General features: G+C 49.7%; 8 protein-coding genes across 8 annotated transcripts; 5 read left to right on the top strand and 3 right to left on the bottom strand.

Annotated features, from left to right (window-relative positions):
* Positions 1-2,899: 2,899 nt before the first annotated feature.
* On the top strand, positions 2,900-3,472 carry FSUBG_8026 (adp-ribose 1 phosphate phosphatase; the record flags this gene model as incomplete). The annotated part of the gene is made up of 1 exon (XM_036686393.1): positions 2,900-3,472. One exon carries the CDS (start codon positions 2,900-2,902, stop codon positions 3,470-3,472), a length of 573 nt encoding a protein of 190 aa, XP_036536430.1.
* Positions 3,473-4,312: 840 nt separating this feature from the next.
* On the top strand, positions 4,313-4,683 carry FSUBG_8025 (26S proteasome complex subunit sem-1; the record flags this gene model as incomplete). The annotated part of the gene is made up of 3 exons (XM_036686392.1): positions 4,313-4,424; positions 4,481-4,592; positions 4,644-4,683. 3 exons carry the CDS (start codon positions 4,313-4,315, stop codon positions 4,681-4,683), a joined length of 264 nt encoding a protein of 87 aa, XP_036536429.1.
* Positions 4,684-5,368: 685 nt separating this feature from the next.
* FSUBG_8024 (phosphoglycerate kinase) lies at positions 5,369-6,931 on the bottom strand (the record flags this gene model as incomplete). Its single annotated transcript, XM_036686391.1, has 3 exons — positions 5,369-6,138; positions 6,192-6,612; positions 6,866-6,931. 3 exons carry the CDS (start codon positions 6,929-6,931, stop codon positions 5,369-5,371), a joined length of 1,257 nt encoding a protein of 418 aa, XP_036536428.1.
* A 1,343-nt stretch (positions 6,932-8,274) lies between these two features.
* Positions 8,275-9,050, bottom strand: FSUBG_8023 (glomerulosclerosis Mpv17; the record flags this gene model as incomplete). The annotated part of the gene is made up of 3 exons (XM_036686390.1): positions 8,275-8,343; positions 8,395-8,939; positions 8,993-9,050. The coding sequence occupies 3 exons, from the start codon at positions 9,048-9,050 to the stop codon at positions 8,275-8,277; spliced, it is 672 nt and encodes a 223-aa protein (XP_036536427.1).
* A 2,516-nt stretch (positions 9,051-11,566) lies between these two features.
* Positions 11,567-13,465, top strand: FSUBG_8022 (heterokaryon incompatibility protein het-E-1; the record flags this gene model as incomplete). Its single annotated transcript, XM_036686389.1, has 1 exon — positions 11,567-13,465. The coding sequence occupies one exon, from the start codon at positions 11,567-11,569 to the stop codon at positions 13,463-13,465; it is 1,899 nt and encodes a 632-aa protein (XP_036536426.1).
* A 1,257-nt stretch (positions 13,466-14,722) lies between these two features.
* On the bottom strand, positions 14,723-17,284 carry FSUBG_8021 (rabkinesin-6; the record flags this gene model as incomplete). The annotated part of the gene is made up of 4 exons (XM_036686388.1): positions 14,723-15,709; positions 15,758-16,513; positions 16,565-16,885; positions 16,955-17,284. The coding sequence occupies 4 exons, from the start codon at positions 17,282-17,284 to the stop codon at positions 14,723-14,725; spliced, it is 2,394 nt and encodes a 797-aa protein (XP_036536425.1).
* Positions 17,285-20,384: 3,100 nt separating this feature from the next.
* Positions 20,385-22,161, top strand: FSUBG_8020 (uncharacterized protein; the record flags this gene model as incomplete). Its single annotated transcript, XM_036686387.1, has 2 exons — positions 20,385-21,174; positions 21,221-22,161. 2 exons carry the CDS (start codon positions 20,385-20,387, stop codon positions 22,159-22,161), a joined length of 1,731 nt encoding a protein of 576 aa, XP_036536424.1.
* A 1,519-nt stretch (positions 22,162-23,680) lies between these two features.
* Positions 23,681-23,983, top strand: FSUBG_8019 (uncharacterized protein; the record flags this gene model as incomplete). Its single annotated transcript, XM_036686385.1, has 1 exon — positions 23,681-23,983. The coding sequence occupies one exon, from the start codon at positions 23,681-23,683 to the stop codon at positions 23,981-23,983; it is 303 nt and encodes a 100-aa protein (XP_036536423.1).
* Positions 23,984-24,542: the final 559 nt, after the last annotated feature.

The following is a 24,542-nucleotide window of genomic DNA, read 5'->3' as shown; positions in this document are numbered from 1 at the left end:
TTATATTTAGTAGCACAATAGCAGCCCATCGAAGAATAAGACTTAGGCCCCTCAAGAACTTCTCTCTTTCGCGTGATGGCAGTTAGCATGAGTTTCGAATCTAGGAAAACTCCAGATATAACATCAGGATCTCTAATAGTTACAACTGTTAAGGGTAGAGGTAAATAATTTGACTTTTTAAAAATTTGTAAATTGCATTGACTGAGGCAATTCACAGATTTTCGAGACACTGCAAAAAAAGGAGGGGAAAATGAAAAGTGTTTACAAGAAGCAAAATTATAAAGATGGCAGAAGATATATGGCAATATATGGCAGTATGTCACATGCGAACCCAAGTCCTACATATTACGTCTACCCATATTACATCTATCTACTGCCTATCTAATTTTACAGGTCACATTAGGTCGGGATTCGAACCAACAACGCTCGTTGTTGTGCCTTACCTTCGTAGAGCTCTGGACACCGGCCATTGCCATTCCGTCATTGCTCTACGACAATGGAATACAGAGCGGAATTGGTATATAACACTACCACTGGACCTAGAGGGGGCTGTGTGACGTGTCTGAAGCTTGTGTTGAAGTTAGTATCTGTTTGAGTTTATGTGTCACGGGGCTGGGGGCCATGAGGAGTGGCGACATCCAGCAGTTTTGAAACCCACGAGCGAGTAACAGCAGTCTTTTGATATGAGCTGATTGTTGCTTAGTGAGTTCTTCTGCGTATTGGATCTAGAGTTGACGTGGAGGTCCTGTAAAACGTCGGCCTAAGTCATTGTTCATAGGAGTATACGGACTTACAGTAACTACCCAGCAGAAAGAGATAGATTTTCATCTGTACCGTGGCCAGGTCTCATCTATGACCGGCGATAAGCCTCTCTGTGCAGTCTCGAGCAGCTTCATCCGCAAACCTTCCTCTTAGCACGCGCTAATCACTGTCATTCATCAGACTTATCAGCAACGTCTCTCCACCAGTCTCTCTACGGCATCCCAAGGCCCTCATTTACACCACCCAAGCTTCCTTGGATGTAATGATAATTTTTTTCAATGCAAAAAAGGGGCACGGGCGCCTGTTGCTTCCAGACTCACATTCCACTCTGGGGCGAAGCATGGCCAAGCACCGAAGCTCGTTGAGTCTAGCATGCATTCTGGTCCACCAAACCATGACTAAATTCTAATCGCATTTTTCTGTGGCCCATAGCTTTCACGTAATGATACTTCCCTTATTGGTCTGGCTCATGCACAGGAGAGGACTGTGATGACCAGCTATTTGCATCACCTAGACCTGAGTACTCGCCATGCAGCGGGCCTTCGTATCCTCCAGCAAGCACTAAATACCCTTTGAAGCTCTTATTACTACTTTCAAAAAGAAATGGCCTTTAGGAATGAAATTTTGAGAGCAGTGTCATTCTACCATTCACATGTCAAGCCCCTAACTTCCTAGGTACCACCACGTTGACACTCAAAGGGTCTGGACCAGGTGACTGGGAATTAAAGTCGGACCAGGTCTCAATTTACGTTAGCAGCTACTTTTATGCCTCATGTATATCTGATGTGGTGGTGTTGTGGCATCTACCGGGATGTGCCTGTCTCCGTTCAGCAAGAAACTGTTCATGGAACTTAGCTTTTGCGGCCGAGCTACCGCGTAAATAAAGACTTAGGTTCATATTCCAGGATCCTTTTATGTTATTCCTCTCCAGTCTCTCATCCACTACAAGCTAATTGATCACCAGGGCTCCTGGTGAGAAATGAAAGGCGAGTGTTGCCTTTCCTCGTGCCTGGATCTGTATCATGGCGTGGGCCATGTCTAGACTCTCAACTCGCCTCATCCTTGCACTATACGTTTCCCAAACCTTTTTATTCTCTCTGTTCTAATTAGAGTGATTCTTTATAGCATTAAATCTCTTATGTATGCCAGCATTCCTCCATATGGCGATCGGATCGATGGGGGAACACAACAAAGCGGACAATCCACAACTGTCGAATCGCAAGACCAACGATAACTTTGATCCATCCTCTATTTCTCAATTTATTTATGTCTTTCGTCTAATCTTCCTTGTCGGCGTCCTCCTCTTCCAGGCAGTTGTTGAAGGCTACAGCAATCGGGCTGATACCAGAGAGACGCTCGGACTTGTTACCAGCCGGTGAACCTTTATTTTGCTATGAATGGATCCAAGACTTGAAGCTAATGAAGACATTACTGTCCCTCTTCTTTCTCGACCTCTTCGTCGAGATCTAGCGTTTCTACTCTACTCTTGGGATGACTCCCACCCTTTAGGTTAAGCTTTAGGCTGCGAACATAGATAATAAATGACAATATAATGCCCTTTTTTCCCCGATATAAGCTTTTACCTACAAGTCCTCACGATAACCAATAAATTAGCGTTTCTATCCACCGCTTCCGGCTATTGGTTAGTGACTGACGCTGAGCGATAGCTAGCATGTTCATCAGCGTTACCTTGATATCTTCTTCCCCTAGGAGAAGCTCACGGAAGTCTAAATAGCGGCTACGGCATCTATCTACGGTATCTCATCATATTCCTACTCGGTGTTGTGGCTAGGCGTCAAACTGGTTGGACACAGACCCATCCCAACGTTGAGAAGCTTTAATTGAGATCACACGACATCTGCCATTAATACCTCACGATAGCTAACAAAATATGGCCCGTACTCATTTAAGTTCTCTGTCAACCTTTCAAGGTTTTTTTCTGCCTTCCGTTAATCAACGGAAGTGGCAGAATTAGATGTCTTGCCGATGAGTCACGCCTAAAGACAATCCTCGACACCAAAGCTTCATCACGTAACAGAGGCATTTTCTCCTGCACAGCTATATCAACCTCTCTTCATCCCTATATCTCCCACATCAAATCTTCATTTTGTTCACGACGTTTCAACAAATTCAAAACATGGCATCTCCAATTTTTGTCCTAGAAACAACTTCCCTCAACGCAATTCGATCACTCCCCTCAGACATCTACCTCGTCCACGCGACAAACTGCATCGCCGAGTGGGGAGCTGGTATCGCTGCCGAACTAGCGACGGTATTTCCAGCTGCTTGCAAAGAATACAAAAAGTTCTGCAACGCAGCCATACCCGACGCGTCGAGATGGCCATCCCGAAGTCTTGCGGGGAAATGCTACATTATTCCGCCTCAAGCTTCAGACACAGCGACGGGAGCTCCGAGGATACATATTGTATGCCTATTTACTAGTTATGGGTACGGAAGAGCGAATCCGAGGACTGGAAAGCCAGGGAAGGATGCTGCGGGAAAGATCTTGGCGCAGACGAGGGCGGCGTTGAAGGAAATGAGGGCACAGTTGGAGACTGCACAGGAACAGGGAACTGATGGAGGTCCGGTCATTTACTCTCCCATGTTTAACTCGGGAGCCTTCAAGGTACCATGGGGAAGTACGTCGCGACTTATCGAGGAGGAGTTCAGCAGTTTTGAGGGCCGGTGGTTGATAATGGCACCTCCATAAGATCATGACGGTGGTTTTGTTTCGGCTCGTTTGGCCACAAATGGGCCTCGTTTATATAGAGAACGAATAATTCCTAAATCAAGCCTCGCTCAAGATGGACTCAGCCATCCTTAGTCTCATATTTAACTCATTGGATCGAGGTCAGGCAATTTCTTCCCAAGTTGCAATTTGATCCGCTGTCTTGCAATCTGTGAATATAATTTCAGATACCATTTCGTTCACCAACAACCAACAAGCGACCGTGGTGTAGTGGTTAGCATTAACGCCTTCCAAGCGTTAGAGAGGGGTTCGATTCCCCTCGGTCGCAAACATACAACAACCCGCAAGGGTTTCCTTTTGCAACCTTAGACTACAGATCCTAAGTTCCTTATTATATTCTCCTGTTATCTTTTTGCCTTACAATACATTTGTTTCTTTTAATACTGTTATTATTATAATTCTAACCAAAGTGCTATTAAATTATAGAGTAATTACTAGTAATTTAACAGCATTAGAGCTCTTTGCAAATAAATTATCAAGACCTAGAGTATTCTTCACAACAGAGATCTAACTACAGGCTAATATGAAGTATTATTTATTTCTCTTTCTTCATGTTCTGACATTTTTCCTGCCTCATTCTGCCAATGAATGTTCGTGGTGAACCTCCATTGCATTTCCAATAGCGGTCGATCATTCTTCCGTTGAGCCCCACCTTCCCGCCTCGTCCACAAGGCTCCAGCTACCGCATCATCATCAAGCTCTCCATAGCCTCTCAAGCCAGCTCCAGCTCCATCAACAACCCCAATCGCTCTCCCTCCCATCTAATCGAAACACCACATCACATACCCGCCTCGATCCACCATGGCATCCACAGACCCCAAGACCACAGACGACAAGCCCGCTGAGCAGAAGCCAGAGCAGAAGCCCGCCGCCCTCGGCGAGGACGACGAGTTCGAGGACTTTCCCGTCGAAGGTACCACTCCCAGCACCACCGCTATAAAGGTTCTATAGAGTACTGATGCTGTCTAGACTGGCCGGAGGATCAGACCGAGGCTGCAAAGGGTAGCGGCGAGACAAAGCACCTCTGGGAAGAGAGCTGGGACGACGACGACACGAGCGACGACTTCTCACAACAACTTCGGTACGTACAAGATTTACGAATGCTGTTTGACTAGAGCTAATACCTGGCCAGAGAGGAATTGAAGAAGGTCGAGGCTGCTAAACGCCGATAGAGTTATGCTGTGATGATACCGCGATTCGAACCGAATTATAGAACGGGAAGGGCGAGTCTGTGGAAAAGACATATCAGATGAAATAATTAAATACCGATAGAGGCGCGCGAATGCGCCATGAAGCATCTTTGAACGTTTCGAATGGGCTGTGTTGCCGCCAATGCTTTCTACGTGACAGAAATATTGGGACGGATTCGTGCTGGAATAAGTAAGCTATTGTTGGCTTCTTTTAGGCCCTGTCATTCAGAGTCTTCACGAACCCCAGCCCGTAGATCGGAACTTCGCACAGGCACTGGTCTTTGTAGGACCGTAGGGTGATAGAATGGGAAACTCTTTAATCGTAAACATGGTTGGTCTGGCTGCAGCATCTTTTATTTATTCTTCTTCGCGAAGCAACACAAGCATGTGCGATCGGGACATTTGCAGCGATCTCAAACATCTGCAATGGCAAAGGCTCCAGATTCCACCATCGAAACCTTCTCACAAGGACACCAATCGTAACTGCTTCAATCGTAGGTAATGTTTTTATAGCGCTTTCGCGCCTCTGTTGGTATTTGGTATTTAATTATTTGATCTGTTCAGTCTTTGCTACAGACTAGCCCTTCCCGCCCGACCTTTTCCATTTTCATAGCCCGTCATCAACAGGTTCTCATAGACATCGTACTCCAACAGGTGTGGATATTATTTACTTACTCGACAGAGCGGTAACACCGGGCAGCTCCTTGCCCTCGAGGAGCTCCAAGCTGGCACCACCACCGGTGGAGACGTGGCTGAGCTTGTCCTCGACGCCGTACTTCTTGGCGACGGTGGCAGTGTCACCACCTCCGATGATGACGATCTTGCCGTCCTTCTGAACAGCATCGACGACGGCGTCGAGGGTAGCCTTGGTGCCGCTGGCGAACTTCTCAAACTCGAAGACACCGGCGGGACCGTTCCAGAGGATGGTCTTGGCCTCGGCGATGGCCTCCTTGTAGAGCTTGACGGACTCCTCGCCGCAGTCAAGACCCTGCCAGCCGTCGGGGATACCGTCCTTGTCGGTGGCGTAGCCAGTGTTGGCGTCCTTGTCGAACTTGTCGGCAGTGATGTAGTCAACAGGGAGGACGAGCTTGACGCCCTTGGCCTTGGCCTTCTCAACGAGGTTGCCGACGGTCTTGGAGCCAGCCTCGTCGAAGAGGGAGTTTCCGATGGAGACACCCTCAAGGGTCTTCTTGAAGGTGAAAGCCATACCACCGCAGATGATCAGGGTGTTGACCTTATCAAGGAGGTTGTCGATGAGCTGGATCTTGTCGGAGACCTTGGCGCCACCGAGGATGGCGAGGAAAGGACGCTGGGGCTCTTCGAGAGCCTTGGCGAAGTACTCGAGCTCCTTCTTGACGAGGAAACCGGAGGCCTTCTGGGGGAGGTCGACACCGACCATGGAGGAGTGAGCACGGTGAGCAGTGCCGAAAGCGTCGTCTGTTCTTGTTAGTGTCACGTAGCGTGGGATTGTAGCACAATTGGAGACTCACTGATGTAGACATCACCAAGGGCAGTCAGGCCCTTGCGGAAAGCCTCAACCTGAGCCTTGTCGGCCTTGGTCTTGTTACCCTCCTTATCCTTGGAAGAGCCCTCCTCCTCAATGTGGAATCGGAGGTTCTCGAGGAGGATGACAGCGCCATCCTCAGCCTTGTTGACGATCTCCTCGACCTCAGGGCCGACACAGTCGGGGGCGAAGGTGACCTTCTTGCCGAGAAGCTTCTCGAGCTCGGCGACAACGGGCTTGAGGGAGTACTTCTCGTTGGGGGAGCCGTTGGGGCGGCCGAGATGGGACATCAAGATGACGGACTTGGCGCCATTCTCGAGGGCGTACTTGATGGTGGGGAGGGCACCGACAATTCGCTGGTTGTTGGTGATGTTCTTGTCGCCGTCGAGAGGGACGTTGAAGTCGACCTGAGAGGGGTTTTGTTAGCTAGAGTTTGAGGATGGCGGGGTATTGTTGAGGCTTTTTGGCAAGGACGTTTGAGCCGTTGAGCTTGATGGCTACGGCTTGATCAAAGGCTAATCGAGGAATTGATTGAGGTATATCTCGTGCAATCAATTGCCTCGACTGGCTCGTCGTGACATCTGATGATATGATGCGGGGAGCTCAACCAAGCTCAACAGCTTCATTCCATCGCGGGGCATTTTTTTCTCGCCAACTTACTCGAATGAGGACTCTCTTGCCCTTGACGTCAACGTCAGTGATGGAGAGCTTGTTAGACAGCGACATGATTTCGATGCGAGGTACGAGTGAATGGGGATGTAGGTCAAGGGGTGATGTCGAGGAGAAGAAGGGAAGAAGAGAGTTTATGGAGGGGAGCGTCAGGTAGTAAATAGCACTGCTAAGTTTAAGGTGGGGGTCAATCTTCTCAACGCGATGACGCTGCCGCTGGCGTTGGCGGGGCTTTCGCGGCTGCACTCGCAGATGGTGGGATGATGAGGCCCGTGAATGCCCCTGGAGGAAACACTTTAGCCATGAATCTGGCGTGAGATGTCGCCCTGTCAGTGGACTATTGCCTATTCGTCTATTCATGATATGACATGATCGGTCTCGTCTCGGTCGGTCCACTTGTCAAATCACTAACTCGCTCACTCGCTCCCTCACTTCATCGCCTCTCAAGCAGCCTACCCTGAACACTCAGCCCATTCAATTTATGCAGCCGTCAACATCGCCGGGTTACGGGCATCGCCCTCCGGCTTCTGGCGACGCGGATGCGGCAGACCCGGAGAGACGCGGGCCGTAACTACACCTCCGAGAACCACGCCTTTTACGTACAGTCAGTTACCTTGAACAGTTGTAATGATATGCAACACGAAGACACATACATGCATCCATGATATGAGGTCTAAGCTAGCGGGGGTGGAAGCTGAAAGAAACCCATGTTGAAACAACATCGATTAGCTGATATGATAGTGAAATTCGATATGACACGTTCTAATTACTGTCGTGTCTATGGATATCAATGCTCGAAAAGTATTGCCACGATTTCTCAGACCACTGGATCTTCTCGGTGAATTATATCAAGACAGACCATAACACTCTTCACACCTTGCTAGGTTCCCTTGCAATCTCCATTTAACCTACACGTTGTCACCTCACGGCCGAGATTAATTCCGACCCGTCAGCCCTACAATCCAAAGGAATTACTCGATGGCATATCACCCCATTCACGTTTATTTATGATCAAACCCGTTTTCTTCAGATCCGCTACACGCGGCATTGAGTATAGTCCAAAATGCTAAAGACAAAAAAGATCGCCTCGTCCTGTCATTCAAGGATCTACCGAAACTCCAAACGAGACTCACGCTGTTATTCTAAACATGGTCCGTATCCCAACCCAACCCATAAAAAGAATGCCGTACAAGGTAATTGCCACAAAAGGGCCAGGCTCTCAAACCCTCAATTGTAGGTCCCAGAGCATGCCGAATCGTGCAGTATATGTAAAGAACCCCAAAACGCCGTTTCTATGTGACGACTGAAGCAGTAACAGTCGACGCAACTTCATGTTCATAATCGATCAACAGTAAGCTCGAGGCCAATTGAAAACGGTCACCAGGCATGATGGAATGAGCTTAGTCAGATGCCGAGTTTGTCAAGGACAGGTATGCTGTCCAGGCAATACCAATTGTTGACACAAAAGGCTGCATACGTGTTAGCGGTCTTGGTGTCTGGGGCGCAAAAGAATGACGTACCAGTTGGAACTGAACGGGCATCAACCGGAAGTTGACAATCTGCACAGCAGGCCAAACAACATAGTTGGCTTTAAGAGTTGGAATGTACATATCCCGAAGCTTGTTCGAAACGGCGCGACGGCCACCACCCTCAGCGATAGTCATGGTGGTGTAGAACACGGCCAAACCGAACGGCGCAAAGATTAGCTGATCGAAAGCAACGCGCTTCATGGCGGGGACGAAAGCGCTGGTCTTGGTGACGGGGAAGACTCGCTCGAGGAAGCGGAACCACTTGAATTGCACGGGAGCCATGCAGAAACCGTATGCCATGAAGCGTGTGAGCCGTTCAAAGTCGAAAGGTGGAGGAAGGCCGACCGAGTCGGGAATCAGGTCGCGATCGTAGAAGGGGTTCTTGCGGTCGAGCTCGTGGATCTCAATAGCAATGCCGTCATTCTTCTTAAGACCGCCTGGCTGACGGAGGGCTCGTTCGCGAATGGCGGTGATGGATTGGGCGACTGTGTCGGCGACGCCTCCGAGGATGGCGTTGGTGACCATCATGGTCATGACTGGAAGGTGTCAGGTATATGGCATTAGGGGAGAGGTGTTTATGGTAGCGTACGTGGTCGCTCGTCATAGTACGAGTTGAATCGAGCTGTAAGTCGTGCGATGAACGCCATTTCGATTAAGAAGACGATAGTGTGCAGAAGAGGCTGGTGATGATGTCGTCAGCGTCGAGTCGCACATACAAGGCCTAACAGCACAAAGAAGAAGGACACCGCGATTAAGAAAACGTGATGAAAGAGAAAAAGAAGAAAATAGAGAATGGGAAAAAAAAATAGACAAGTGCGTAAAGTGATATCATGAACAAGCGAAAAAAGAGCTTGTGGCGATGACGATAGAGCTGGACAGTAGTTGGGGAAAATACTGGGGAAGCTAAAGTGGCGACGGATCATAGAGTTGGAAAAAACAGGGAGGGCGTGGGTGAGTGAGCTTCGACTTACGATGCGACCGTAGATGTACTTGGAATTGATGGAGCGGATGAACCGCCTCTGGGTGAGTTCCCACGTCATATCGAGAAAGATTTGAGGCAAAAGCGATAAGAGATGCAGAGATAACCGGGGGGCACAAAGAGGGACACGATGCGATTTTATTCCCTTGACGGTGGTGATACAAGGGAGAAAAAGGGAAGAGAAACAGGAGTGAGAATTGATCTGCCGTGCGCAAGCGCTGAGGAATGACGGGGCGCGTCCTTTGTCTCAAGTGCGGGCGGGTTCTTCCCTATAAAAATGACGACAGGTATTCCACTCTCACGACGCACAGTTCGATCTTGGCGTCTTCAGGGGATGATGGGAGCCTCTTCGTTATGTCGCAGACCTCGCGATCGAGAGAGAAAAACGACGATATGAAAAGAAGCGTGTGTGTTGTTGAGAGAAGAAAGGAAAAGATGGAGGAACGGAATTGGGATGGATCATCAAGTCATGCGACCAGCCTTCAGTCTCAGCTGGAAAAGCAACAGTGCAGCGTTGACGATATTCGAACGGTGTCGCAGACAGCAATCTTCTCCACGTTTCGCCAGGCATTAATGGTAGCCCCTCATCTGGGCATTGGACTAACACTGTGCGGTGACCCAAACGCCTCTGACCTACAAATGCATGACTGGGAATTTACTTTGGGTACGGCCGTTACACGAGTGAACAATGCAACCGTATTCAATGCCGTAATTTGGCCTTGTCTTTTGGCTTTACTAACATCGTAGTATTGAAGTCTGTGTGCTGAGGTTAAGCGCTGATATTGAACCCTCGTGGTTTTGCGGTGGGCTAGTCTCCGAGGATCCCGGCCGGACAGAGGTTCACGGGCTGACGCCGGCTCCGAGGGTCCGTTGATCTGTTACAGAACTGCTACCAACAGACATGAGAATAGGCGAGCAGAGCAACAGCGCAATGCAGTTGGGTCTGCAATGAACTGGATACCGTTGGTGATGTTGGAAACAACGCACGGCAGCGATTACGTTTCATATTGAGGCAGTGCTACTCTCGGCAGACACAGGCGTATTGCCAGCCAAACGTTGTCGCAAACCAAGCTTACTATCGTCGTCGTATTAATTCTTGGGCCTATAAGCGCTCGCCAATAATTCAAGAACGGCTCTCACCGTACCTAGTCAGCATCCTTTCGCAGCCTGTTGTTTTATGTTTTTCTGATCACCCTTGAGTCCCGATCACGTGGCACATTACGAGATTGAAGGCACTTAGAATTCGCATTATCGCATCGTTTCTGCGCAAAAATGGCGATGCTGTTAGTCACTCTTCGGCCTTGAGGTTGTCATTTTCTCAGTCACGTCACAAAGGTTGTCGGGTGGAAGATTCAGGGTCCTCTGCTAATAGCCGTTCTAAACCCACGTATCCGCTTCCCGCCCATGATCGCCAGGTCCCGCCACGCCAACTTGGGTGACTGACTGCAAATTCCGTACGTACATATACCAAATGGGAGCATTTATGTCTGAGAGTGTCGCCAATGGGACAAGGCGGCTTCAAAATTGCGGGAAAGCCATGTTTTGATCTCTTGCCTCGTATGACAAACACCCCCTTGACCCTTGCTCCCTCTGATCACGACCTCAGACGCCAGTGCAAGAAGACTTCTGACATTGAATTGAGGTGCTAAAAATACCCAGTCTAAGATCCTATAAATCTATACTAAATTATGCTAAGTTTACCTAAACTTAAGGTACCTAAGGCTTTTTATCACTTCTATTAGGATAGGTAGACCCGATAGAGCCCCTCCTGCTCCTGCCTTGTCGATGGCCCCAAGTTTTATTGCATCCACTTGCCTGGCTCAACCCAATTCGATTCGCTCGACAATCTTTGGCACAACAACAAAACATCGCCCTAATGCGAACCATAATCACATTCACGAAATGGCGCCTCCCTGACTTCAGCTGCCTTACTGAACGCTTTTCGTTGAAGTCCAATCCCTGCAAGCTACATGCTGCCTGACGAATCAACAGACGCCGCCATGTCTGTACAGCCTGCTTCCGCAGCAGCTGAAAACACAGAAACCACGAGGCTCTCAAGAAAAGGGTCAGGGATCAGAAAACGCCTTGGGCAGAGACTGGTCGCAATCAAGATTGATTTATGAGTGTCAAGAATCTTGGCCCTCTCCGTCGTATCATTTTGAACTCCATCGCATCTCCTTCACCATGGCCGAACTTGCTGCCCTCGGCGTCGCAGCCAGTGTACTTCAGGTTGTCGATTACGGTACCCGTTTCCTCACCACGCTATACCAAGTCAGACAATCGAAACATGACTTTCTCAATAATCTTCAAAATCTACACTGCTCATCAAGCAATCTTCGCGATGCCCAGCATGAGCTTCAGACCATTTGTGACTCCGGATCAAACACTGATGCAGCGATATCGTCTCTCGCCAAGAAGGGTGAAGCCATTGCAAAAGAAATGCTTGACTCGTTGAAGCGCATCGAGGAAAATAGCCACGGGCGGAAGCGCGACGCAGTGATCAAAACATGGCTGATCATCTTGAAGGAGGACAAGTTGAAGGGCCTCGAAGGCAGGTTGACAGAGGTCAAGGCAGACTTGACCTTCTACCTGTCCGTTAATTTGAGGGCTACTGCGAGGGAGACTTTGGAGAACCAGATGCAGATGTTGCAGGAGATGCGCGACATGCGAATAGACATCAAAGCGATCGGAGACGCTTCGAGTACAAATGAAGTTCAAGCAGGCTTCGGTTCTCTAGCAATGGAGTATCTCACCAGCGGCTTGCATCAACGCCAGAAGCTCAAGTCTGAGCTCATAGATGCCTTGATCGCCCGTATCCACAATTCTGAGGCCAAAGCACCCTCAGATTCCTCAAGCATCCAGCTATCGCCACAGAGACGACAACATTTGGAACAGATTTTCATCTCGAGAGTCCGATATGGTACCATACAAGAGAGAGTGCTCACGATAAAGGAAGCTCACAAGGGAACATTTCGCTGGATCTTTAATGACAACAACGCTGGGATTCCACCGATTGGCTTCAAAGAGTGGCTTGCATCCGACGGTAGCCTCTACTGGATCACCGGGAAGCCAGGCTCAGGAAAGTCCACGCTGATGAAGTACCTCCTTCAACCTATTGACGGATCGAGCCATGAGAACAGATGCAACGGGTACTTGCAACAATGGGCGGGAGACCAGAAGCTCACGATTGCCACGTTTCATTTCTGGGCCATTGGGTCAGACATACAGGCGAGTAAAGAAGGATTGCTTCGGACCCTGCTTGTTCAGCTTTTTCGCGCGCACCCAGAGGTTATTCCACTTGTTGCTTCGTCGCGTTGGGAATCTTTGTGCCTTTTTAATGAAGACCCCAAGCGTTTGAGTCAAGAGGAATTGGAGGACATGTTTCGCCATGCAGTGAAATATGTCAGCTCCCGAGCAAAGCTTGCACTATTTATCGATGGCTTGGATGAGTTTGATGGTGATTGCAGTGCTCTTATATCCCTGGTACAGGAGTGTATCGCATCTCCAATTAAAGTCTGCGTCTCAAGCCGTCCTTGGACAGAATTTGAGAATGCTTTCAGAGAATATCCCAGGCTGAAGATGCAACATCTCACTTACGACGACATCACCAAATACGTCGTCTCCAAATTCGAGGCAAATCATCAGTTCGCAAGGTTTCGAAAACTACATCCTCAATTTGCTAGTACTTTGAGCCACTCAATCGCCGACAAAGCGAGTGGTGTTTTCTTATGGGTCACCATTGTTGTCGCGTCACTCTTGGCTGGGATGATGGCTGGCGACCGAGTTGAAGATCTCGAGAACCGGCTCAATCTCCTCCCATCAGAAATGGATGATCTTTATGGGAGAATGGTTGAGACTATTGATCCTTTATACCGCGAACATGCTGCCCAACTCTTCAGGCTGGTCAGCGCAAGCAAAGAGCCGCCTTCGCTGCGCATTTTGTGGTACGCGGACGAGGTTAAGTTTTTGGACCGGGCCATCGATGAAGACCCGAGTGCTGTCCCGCTTGAGGAGGTGATGGGCCGACTGGAAGATATGCGGCTTCGTATCGTCAGTCGGTGCAGGGGGCTACTCGAGGTTTAAGAGCTATAGATGAGCAGCATCCTGCAAAACCAGACGGAGGTAATGTTGTATACCTACACAGGACATTTGCCGAGTTTTTAAGGAGACCTGATACCCAGCAAAGGCTCGACATATTTCTTACCATGCCATACGATTCTGCCATTAGGATCGCAGCGGCATATACATCCTTAGCAAAGCTATGGAAGAGGCCAGAGGTACAAGGCGGATTCGTGATTCATCCTTTCCAGTTCCTCTTCAACGAAAGTCTAAACTATGCAGGGTATGCGTCGCCCTCCTCAAGGTGCCAAGTTATTCGTTTGATGGATCATCTACGGGAGGAGTGTGCCAGTCTCTACCCGTACAAGTATAAAGAAAACAATTTCAGGGATCCAGGGGGTACATGGCAGAGCAAATTGACAGGGATAGAATTGAACAATTACTGCTCCGATACCAAAGAAGAATTCCTCTGCCTGGCGACTGTGTTTTGCGTTGGAGAATACATTAGAGCCAAGGCAGATCAGCGAGGTCTTGTCATGGTTGCGAAACGGGATCCGAATAAGGAACCTTCGAAACTGGGGGAACTCGGGTGGAGACTACAGGGAAACCCCGAGCTGCTCAGAATCCCCCTTCTTTCGCTTGTGCCCCTAACAGACCCAAGAGGCGCATCAGTGATTAAACTATTACTCGACAGAGGAGCAAAGCCAAATAAAACGATCAAGCAAATTGGATTCCGAAGAACAACAGCATGGGAAGAGCTACTTGCTGGAGCTATTTCGATTATCGAGAGAAGCCCCGAGGAAGTAAACAGCCACGTGACAGAATGCGTGCATCTTATGCTGGAGCAAGGAGCCAAGGTGACTGTCGGGATAGTGCAGAGGGCGATAAGAATATCTAAGGAGTGTGTGATGCCTCGACATTTGACATGGATACCCGTCAGCTGGCACCCATATCTTGAGGATAGTGTCCCCAGGAATGCATCACTGGGTAGTACGTATGTACAGCTTAAAGTGATGAAGAAGGATCGGGAGGCGCCCTTCAGGGTCACATAGCCGAAGAAAGTCTCGGTTGAAGGCAATGGAACAGATTGAGGAGTACGGCAAACGAACAACAAAGAACTGCATTACGATGCTATGAATGAACTTGCACGACATTACGCAAAGGGTATACTCCATCCATTATCCGTCCGACCCATCCAATCCGAACCAATTCTATGACACAAGCCGACCGTCCATCCTATCCCATCCATGACCCTGAGAAGCAAGTTTACAGCTTGACATACTAAGACAGTTCATCTTCCTCATGCTCCCACTTTTTCGTCCCCAACTTTCGCATCTTCTTTGGACTGCCATTGCCATTGGCTGGTACCGAGCGTGCCTTTTCACCACTGACACGCATGCGCTCCAGCTTGCGTCCTAGATTGGTCATGCTATCGCCGCGAGATGACTTGGAAGAAGGCGCAAAGTCCTCCCGCTCCTCAAGGGGCCTGCGCTTGGTGGGGCTACGGGACGCGAGCTCACGCTTGAGAATACCGTTTTCGCGACGGAGGCGGTCCACTTCCTCTTCAAGGTCTTCGATAAGAACGTTTTCTTTATCGCAGTCTTCGTCAGAGGCGAGACCGCGCTCGAGGACTTCGACTTTGCGGTCCCAATGCTCCTCGGTACGTTCTTGCTCAATGGCCATGGAGTTCTTCCAGCGGGCCATTTCTAGTGCAAGACGCTGCTCAAACTCCATGGCGCACTCTTCGCGTATGGCTGCCTCGAGATCAAGCATGCGGTCCTCCATTGTTAGAAGGTGAGCTTCAGCTGCGACGCGTGCTTCACTTTGGCGATCGACTTCTTCCCGCAATTGATCCGCTTCCTCACTAAGACGCGCGATCTCAAGCGCTGCAATCTCCATCATCGCACGCTCATCTGAGCTCATTGGTGGAGAGAAGTTTCTATACGATCCTCCGCCTGCGGGCATGAACGGTCGTGGGTGGGGATGTGTTGGACTGACGGAGCGATTCTGAGCCATTTGTGGTGGCTGGGCGAGGATGGTTGTTGTGATTGAGGGAACGCGAGGGACTGTGACTTCACGAGCAAGGGCGCTGTATCGAAGGATCTGGGATGTGGCGTTGAAGTCGCCGCGAGGGTCGGCGGTGACGATCATGACGCCTCTTTGAGGGTTGCGGCGAGGAGCTTGGGAGTGAGAGGTTGAGGATGAGGGGAATGAGTTTGAGAAGAGGAGCTCGGTAAGTTTGCACTGTCTGAAGGGAACAATGTTGGGCTGCTGCATGTTAGTCACTGTCCATCAAACATCCCTTCAAGAACTTACCTTGCTTGAGCTAGCAGCCTCACTCTGGGTTTGCAGACATTGCCCTAGGTACATCAAACTCTCATTGATCTTACCAGCCTCTGCAAGAGTGGCACCCGCCGTCTTAGCTTCGCGCGCACGCTCACTGCCCGCCAGATCAACAATGGTGAATCTATTTCCCTCCCAAGGGCCAGGTCTTCTGCTCCGGGTTCGCTTCTTGACTTCAAAGACAAAGAATCCATGACTTCGGCTCGAAACACTGTTGCTGCCAGTACCAGTAACTCGTCGCTCCTGCAGACCAGTCTCGACGACCGTCAGTGCTTCGTTGTAGCTGGAGCAAATGACCTTTCGAAGGCCGGCAACAACTTTTCGGTCTGGTGAGAGCTCTGTTGACTTGAAGAGTAAAGGACGTCGTCGCACTTCTTTTGTGGAGCCGGATTTGACAGCGGGAGTGAGGAGATCGTAGATTCGGTCATTGTGCACTTCGTACATCGAGATGATAACAACATATTCGGCCGAGGGATCGCAGGAGATGTCGATATTGCTCACATCAGGGAGCTGAGGAAGAGCCGAGGGGCGCACGGTAATTCGTCGAGGTGGTGGGGACATAACACCATCGGGCTTAACATCATCTTTAGTAACATTCTTGACACGAGTTGAAGTAGTAAGAGACATGAAATGTCGAAGACCCCGCTTGGGCGTCTTGGGACAGTTCAGCGCGTTTGGAGACGCAGGCAGACTTTCGAGAGGTCTTCTACCACGCTCAGAAGAACGATCCTATCGCTCTTTGAGACGTCGGGTTTCCTCTGCCTCGCTAACAAGCCGTACACTTTTCGGACTTGATGCACAGTCTGCCGGGAACGCGCCTGGGAGGTTGGCGACCAGCTTGGAGGCGGGGATGTTGAGATAGGAAGGCTTTGGGGTCTGTCGTACAAGCATTGGAGTACCAGCGCGTGAAGGTGCTCGCGAAGCAACTGAGTCGCGAAAGGGAGGATCGAAGAAGTGGGACGCGGTTGTTAGGGAGGACTCGGCACCATCGATAGCTTGGAGGGAGTCTTGAGCTGTGAAGGCGGCGTTGGGATCGAGAATGTTTTCGCCGATTGAGCGGAAAAGGACGTCCATCGTGAGTTGGGTCAGGCCGCGTTGTGTCTTGCTTCCGAGGATCGTATGTGTCTTCGTTTATTAGTCTTGTTGTTTCACTGCTGACATGGTACTTACCTTGCCGGAACCTGTCACTCCCAAGGTAGCGACGACAGCATCTGTGCCCTCGCCGCCCTCAGGCGCCAGTACGCCCTCAACGAAGGGGACGATCTCTGTGCAGTGAAAGACATCGAGCTGGGTTGCATCTTCCTCAAAAACCTGGGTAAACGCGAACTTCTCAATCGCCCTGCGCCGATCTGTAGGCGGGTTCAGAACAATATGCTTAGGATGTGAACCTTCCTCAGCGGGTTCAACATCAAGAATGCGATCGCCATCACCATGTCGCGTAGGCGGGGGCCGTAGCCGTAGATAAACCTCAAACAGATTATGAGACGCTTTTCGCTCCATGATGCTGCCAAACACGATGATATGCTTTTCGCTTAAACGAAGATGCAGGAACAGAATGGATCGTGGACGAGACTTGTTTAGGACGGTGGATTCATAAACGGAGCGTTGACGTTACAATCCTGGTTAGAGGTCCAGTGTTTACTCCAGGTTCCCTTGGCGTGCTGGCTGGCACGACAACGGCTGAAAACGGTTGGAGGGGCCGGTGATAAGATAAGATTAGATAGCATAAGCGCTTTGGCGCGCGGGTGCTGCACGGGCCATGCCGAAGCTTTCACGCCATCGAGAGAGTAAAAAGTTGGGTGGAGCTGAGTTCTTCCTCAGGCTTGAGTTTGTTCTGGCCTCAAGGACAAGGATGTAAGCCAATTGCTTGAGTAGTGTCACTTGAAGTGGTGCATCGTAAGGTTCAAGTGGTCACAATTATTTTTTGTCGCTATTCATGTTCCCAGCTGAGCTCAATCGGAAGATTCCTTATCGAGAAGTGTGTCTGTTCTGCGTCTGCAGTAAGCTAAGATCCTATTCACATGCCAGTCTAAAGCATGTCTGAAGCTTCGTGGCAGCTAGGATGCGTGGCAGCAAGAGTCATCAATGAACAAGGGTGTGCGAGTGTAACTAACGCAGCCAATGGCGTAATCTCCAGACCTGCTGATTTCCTGGGGGACGTTGACTCACCCAAGAGTCATAGCCATATCGAAACGTATTTATGTGTTCATAATGCAGAAGCTTTCACCTTAATTTCGACTGTGCCGCTTTTCTGTTACGCTCATTGTCGTAACGAGTAATGCCGAGGCCGCCATTGGTAAAAATCTCTGAGGTAGATATTGAAGAGGGGCGCCGTTTACTGGGCAATGGCTAAGTTGCGCTACGAGGAGATTTTGACTCTAAAGAATTGGTCTGGCGCTAAAGAGTTTTGATGACGGAGGTGCTTTTCGAGAAGAAGAGGGGAATGAGGGGCTGGTTGAAGTCGACAATGGGAACAGCTGCAAGGACCAGCAGATGTCGTTGAACTGTGAAGAAGACAAGATGTACAGTGTAAAGGCCATTGTGTCTCAAGGTACTGCCTATGAGCAGGCATCTGGAGTTGAGCCTAAAAGCCTAACCGCCAGAACAACATGAAGTGAAGCAAGCTTCTACTGTCGGTCAGTTCTCTACGTAACCATCTACAGAATTCGGTATCCAGGCACGAGACGGCGCGTAAGACTCTTAGCTTGCCTTGCCAGAAATTTTCTTCTCCATTGGACGTTTCTGCGTCGAGACTGCGGATACTGAGTAATTAGTCCTCGTCAACTCCGGTTGTCGCGTAAAAACTTTAGACGACAGAAAAAAAAAAACAAAGTTCAGCAATAACCCCACCAGTGTCCGTGGCAACATCATACAGTAGAAGCTTAGGAACTTCTTATTATTTTTCGGGGACCGAGGTATCGGTATCCATTTTCTGGCGTTATTTCTAGCATAAGCGAGAAGACTGACGATGTTTCTCGTCTGATGCCGATGGGAGAGTCAAAGAAAGGGTATCCTCTTTTTATTTTTTTCTGGGGCGGATTTCTTTTGAAACTGGACTTTTTGGGAGTTGGCATTGGCCACTGACATAACCGCCTGCGTTTGCCCCTGTTTGACAGTGGAGTGCTTTCTCGCTGCGGAGCTTTTTGGAAAAATGCTTGGCCTGCTGTTGGAGGGAGACGGAGGAGGGGTCTTTGATTTCTTGCTTGCGTATCCCGGCTCCAGCGTCTGTTCTGCCGTGCATGAAGCATGGGTCAGTGTCCTCAAGACAAGAGATCATTGGGAATGAAACGATTGAGCTGTTCTCGTGACATTGAGGAGTTTGGGAGGTGCCTCTGGTGGCATGTTGCAGAGCGATATGCAGCCACGGAACGTACTGTACCTATGCTGTAGGTACTGTAAAGCCACAGCACTTTCAACTGTCTCTTGTGTTACCAAGATTAGATTGCTCCGATATCTAATATCAATCTCTTGCATCTCTCCCTAGTCGAGTCCTACGTACATCAGATTGATGCTCCTTGCTCCCTGTCGTGCTTCCATTCTGGAGCCTGACTGGTCCCTTGGTCGTGATTTTGTTCGCCTCACGGACCAGGGAGCCTCCACTGGGGTAAATGTTTGAAGTCAAGTCACTCATGATTCAAACTTGGTCCCAGCTCTTTGTTCTCAACTTTCGGTGACAGGCAAGCAAACATCTCAACTGCAGCAAGCTCTATATAGCACACGTAGCATCAAAACAACACAGAATTAGTCTCCTTGCAGTGTCTCACTCGACACATCAGCGCTTCTCATTGTACAATTGTCTTCCTGTCGTTGGGCTTCTTCTGCGCCTGCAAAAAGCGGTGACGGTATTGTCCCTCCTAAAATAGACTAGCTCATAGGTACCTTCCCTCCCGCACTGCACGCTCCATCGGGTCCACTTCTAACTCAATCATCAATCACCCCCCGGCACTGCCTGCCTCGAGACACTTTGCCCAATCAGGATCGTCCCCACTTAGAAGACGGAAAAAGTTTGGGATATTTCTCCCCCCCTCGCTCCCTCTCTTCTTCCTCCATCACCAACCCCAAACCCAAACCACAAAAGACAACGAAGTCGACATTTTCCAGCATCACCCAGAGAATTACCCCTACCAAGAACAAAGTCGAGTAACCATGCCTTCGGCCGTCGCTGAGCTGTAAACGCCCACTGCGGGCCGTGGCTGTTTTCCCTGTCCCGGCTCGCAGTCCAGCAGTTCTCCGAGTTAACCAGTCAATACTTCTCTCTCGACTTTGATCTTTACAGGCTTTCCCGCTCTTGGAGCTGAATGCTCTACCGAGAGTCTGTCTCTGAAACCAACGATTCTGCAACTTGCCCGATAGTCAAGGGCTTTTGATACAGTTACTACCATTCTACTCTCCCGACCACCTCCCTACCTTTCCCTTTCTATTAAAGACGATAAAAACAACTTGAAAGTTGTTCGAAAGCGTATACACGCATATATCTACTACAAAACAAGTCTTGCATTGCATTGCTAGAAAATATCTGATCTGAGCTTGCTCATCTACACTACTCTGAAGACAACTCGAACGATCATTACAAGTAGCATACTAAACATCTTTTTCCAAAATGTCTCGCAATCTCAAGCAAAAGTTTACAACCCCGGTCAAAAAGACCAAGACCGCCCAGCGCCGCCGCCGGGTCTCCGACACTCCTTCTGCTTCTTCCCTAGACCTCTCGGACGACGGCGGCTACTCTGCCGTTGAAGATATTAGCGACTCTTCAGACGACGATGAGGATGATGTTGCCGCGGCCGAGGAGGAGAACATCCTAGAGGAAACTCATGTTCCCCCCACCCCACCACAAGCTCCTCGGCCGCAACCCACCATTGAGGAGGATGACGAAGAAGAGGAGGAGGAGGAGGAGGTAGAACAGGACGACGATGAGCAAGAGGGCCTGGATATTGAAGATGATGACGCTGCTAGCTGGGGAGGCATCGTTACGGACGATGAGGACCAGCCTGACGTCTACCAAGACGCCAATATCTTCGGTGAGGAGCCTACAGAGCGCCACGTTCACTTCGACGTGCCCTCCAGCGACTCTGACTCTACCGACACCGAGGATGAGATTCAGGGTTTCTTCCCTGATATCTTTGTTTCTCAAAACAACCTGGATCCTGCTTTCCGCCGCGAGATCGAGAACGATCCTAATGAGTCTTCTGACTCGGGATCTTTCTGGGACTTCAACAACCAATACGGCGAGCAAGATGATGACTCGGATGCCGAGGAAATCTTCCGACAAATTGACGATGACACCCCTATTGCCACTCCAATGGCCTCCCAGCCAGCCACTGCTGCCTCTACCCCTCAGCCCATCCCCTTTGGCTTTGAGGAATCCACCGAGCTGGATGGCTACGAGAGTAAGTTTGGCTATATGGGAATCATTACCTGTACTAACATGCCCAGCTGATGGTGATACCACCGAGGAAGATGAACCCGAGCCCATTGTACGAAGGAAGACTCGACGCCCTTCCAAGCCCATGAGCGACATTTCCGACTCTGATGCCGACAGCCCGGTCAAGGCCGAGCGTGGCCAGCCACGCTTAGGACGTTATAACCTTGACCGTTCCGACAAGAAGCCGATTGCTGTCCTCAACCCCGTCACCGGAAAAATGATGATCTTTACTCCTCATCGGCGCCACCAACTCGACCTCTCCCCCGAACAATTTAACTTTCCCTGGGGTACTGAGGGGCCCGAGTCACCTATCATGAGCAACTCTGCAAACCTAATGCTCAGCGCCATGTTCTCCTCCAATACCTTCGGTGACTTCTTCAACACGGCTCAGGTTATGGGACCCGCTGAGGCTTTCTTCCCCTTCCCCTCTGAAGCCAATACCGCCGACGAGAGCTCAACCGCGCCTAGCATGCAGGACGACGAGGAGGAAGACGCTGAACTCAATTTAGACCTCAACGACTTCATCGCCTGGGAGGAAAATGACTCTTCTGGTGATGAAGAGGGCGACAACTGGGATCCCGCATCTACACCTGCGCGACCCAGCACAGCTACTAGCGAGAAGCAGGCCCTTAGCCACATCAATTCCGAGACTGTCGGAGCTTTCCGCCGTAACCAAATTAACCAGCAGCTCATCCTGAGTAACCAGGCTACCCAGGACTCACTCGCATTCAGCGGTCCCTACAACTACACCGCACTCAAGGGTCTCAAATCGGACCGCTTCGACACAGCTGCAATTCCTTTAACACCCGCTCGTCGCCACAAGAGACAGATGAGCGACGCCACACGCAGCCCCCTTGAATCAATGTCTCAAAAGCGCAAGGCCACCACCGAAGCTGGCAACGGCCACAAGAGGCATAGAAGCATCTCGGATGTGAACTATCTCCACATCTAGTGCAATGCACACCCACAAAAACGTACGAGGACGGCATAGCCCACTGCCGCTATCCCTGGCCTCGACACTACTCTCTTTTTAACAATTTTTCCTTGATTGTTTTTCTTTGGGTTGAATGGACCCCTTGTTCACAGCGTGCTTGCTCGCGCCCCCTCCCCCAAGGGACAGGGACGATGTTTTCTTTGGAGATGATACCCCAGCAGCTCCAGCCCGGTCGAAAAGCCGGGTGAGCGTATCGGAGGAATCAGCGACTTGCCTTGTTGTACTTGTAATGGTCAATCAGGTGGTCGGGCAGGTATTTGCTCTGCGAGCGAACCTGCATGGGACAAACAAAAAGTTCTAATGCCGCTAATGCTTTGATGTTCTTGATGTCGGATATGGGCAAAAAGTTATCAATTGTCTTTCGTTACTGGTGTTTTCGTCCATGGGTCTAGAGGTAGATAAAAACCGTGACCAAAATTTCATTCAGTGTTCTCAATACTTTGATACGAGTCTCGTAATTGCCTCTTCTGTAACCTGATGTGAATTGAAGCTGTCGTGCAAGACGGCCTCAGTCTTTGGTGGGGCCGTCATTCGAGTCCTTCGTTCTCACGGCTTGCGACGTCTCCTGTAGCTACGCGATGAGTACGACGTGATACAATGCATGTATGAGATTTTCAACCCGTTCAATTGCTGCCTGCTACTGCCCATTCATCTTAACATAATGCCTTTCCGAGGCCAAAATAATTCTCATGTCGCGCCAGGGCCTGCTCCTTGCGACTGGTGCAGTGACCATCAAGCGCCTTGGGCTTCTGGCTTCGGTGATAATTTAGACATTTGTTACACCCCAGAAGTCCCTTTCGCCATGACTATGACTCACAGCTTTGTGCAAGGTGAGAACTATGGTATGGAAGCATGCGTCAATCGAAGAATACACGCCTACGCGAGACAAGAGAATGTAGAACCTCGATACTAGATGACAAAAGGAATTGGTCAATCTTAGCATGAGCTTAGCGTGCTATTTGACGGGTTTATTTGGGCACCTCGGTCTTCAGTTTACTGATGTTGACTCATGGATGATCTCTGACTTACTGGTGAGTCATTGTCCTTTGCCAATCGACACCCGCTCTAGAGGCGTCGCTAATGGCCTACGGACAATCTGCTCCATGATGCTGCCTGAAGTTGGCTTGTGATGAGCCACCTTCCCAGGTCAATACGACGATACTTCAATTCCAGGGCGGATGCTCTCTTGCAAGAGCACAGTCAGTAGTAAAGGAGCTATCGAAAGCCCACCCATTACCACCGCCACCTAGTGATGGCTTATTTTCCTCTGGTGTTGGTGAAGCTGGCCATCCTACAGCAAGTGGTGGCCCCAGTGTCAACGACCTTGGTATTCCTGTAGTAAAATAATTGGACAGTACCACATTGGAAAACATCTGATAGTGATGGCGCTGCTTTTTGGGGGTGAGCCAATCTACCATCAATCAGTCCGTAAAGCGAATCCCATGGATGAATACCATCAAGATCCCTCGTTAAAAATATGCTATCAGGCGTCAACGAACCAAAGCTGGCTGTTGTTCCTCACGACGATGCCGTGCTCAGTGTGTCCCCAGGTAACTTTTATGAGAAGACTTCCTCGGCTGTGGTGGCCATATTCAATCAAAGAATTAAAGACTTGCTGCCTGCTCAGGCATCTCAGTTTGAGAATGCCATTGTAAAGTACCTTGCCGCCCGGGATGCCTCAGCCTTACCGGGCACAGATGTGGGTCTCTCGGCCGACTCGGCTACGTACCGCCGACAATGCAACAACGACACCCAAAAGCGTGACAAAGAGGGGAACTAACGGATGACACCTGAGACAAAACGAATACATATCAAGGAGGTTATAATTATACTTTGGCAAGTTAGTGTTACACATATGATGAACTGAGCGCGGGTTTGGACGTGCAAATCTTGGTTCAGCACCAAATTCGAAGTTGATCGAAATTTATGTGTATAGATTCAAATAACAGCGCTAAGGTTCAAAAGCACGGTCCGGTGTGCTGGCGCAATGGTAGCGCGTTGCTTTCCGGTGGCAAAGGTTCCAGGTTCGAGTCCTGGGTACATCGAGATGTTTACTTTTTGGTGCTGTGGTGTCTCGAGGTCATCGCGGCCGTGGGGGGGAGCAACCCCTGGTCGACATGAGGTGTTGGAACGACGGCTTTTCTTTTTAAGATACACATAAAACAGTAAGGCCGCATGATTATCTTTTGTTGAAAGGCTCAATGGCTTGGGTTGAGTTGACATCGAATGTGGAGATGCAAGTGAGACAGATCCATGTGGGGAAGATCACCGTGGTGTTGACGCCCCAAACCACTTACGGGCATGCGATAGACATGCCCGATGTCACTTAATTATCATCA

This window comes from Fusarium subglutinans (genome assembly GCF_013396075.1).
Source record: "Fusarium subglutinans strain NRRL 66333 chromosome Unknown NRRL66333_c0000107, whole genome shotgun sequence".
In the NCBI taxonomy this organism is placed as follows: Eukaryota; Fungi; Ascomycota; class Sordariomycetes; order Hypocreales; family Nectriaceae; genus Fusarium; species Fusarium subglutinans.
Note: the sequence above shows the minus strand (reverse complement) of the source record. Positions and strands in the feature narration are given on the sequence as shown.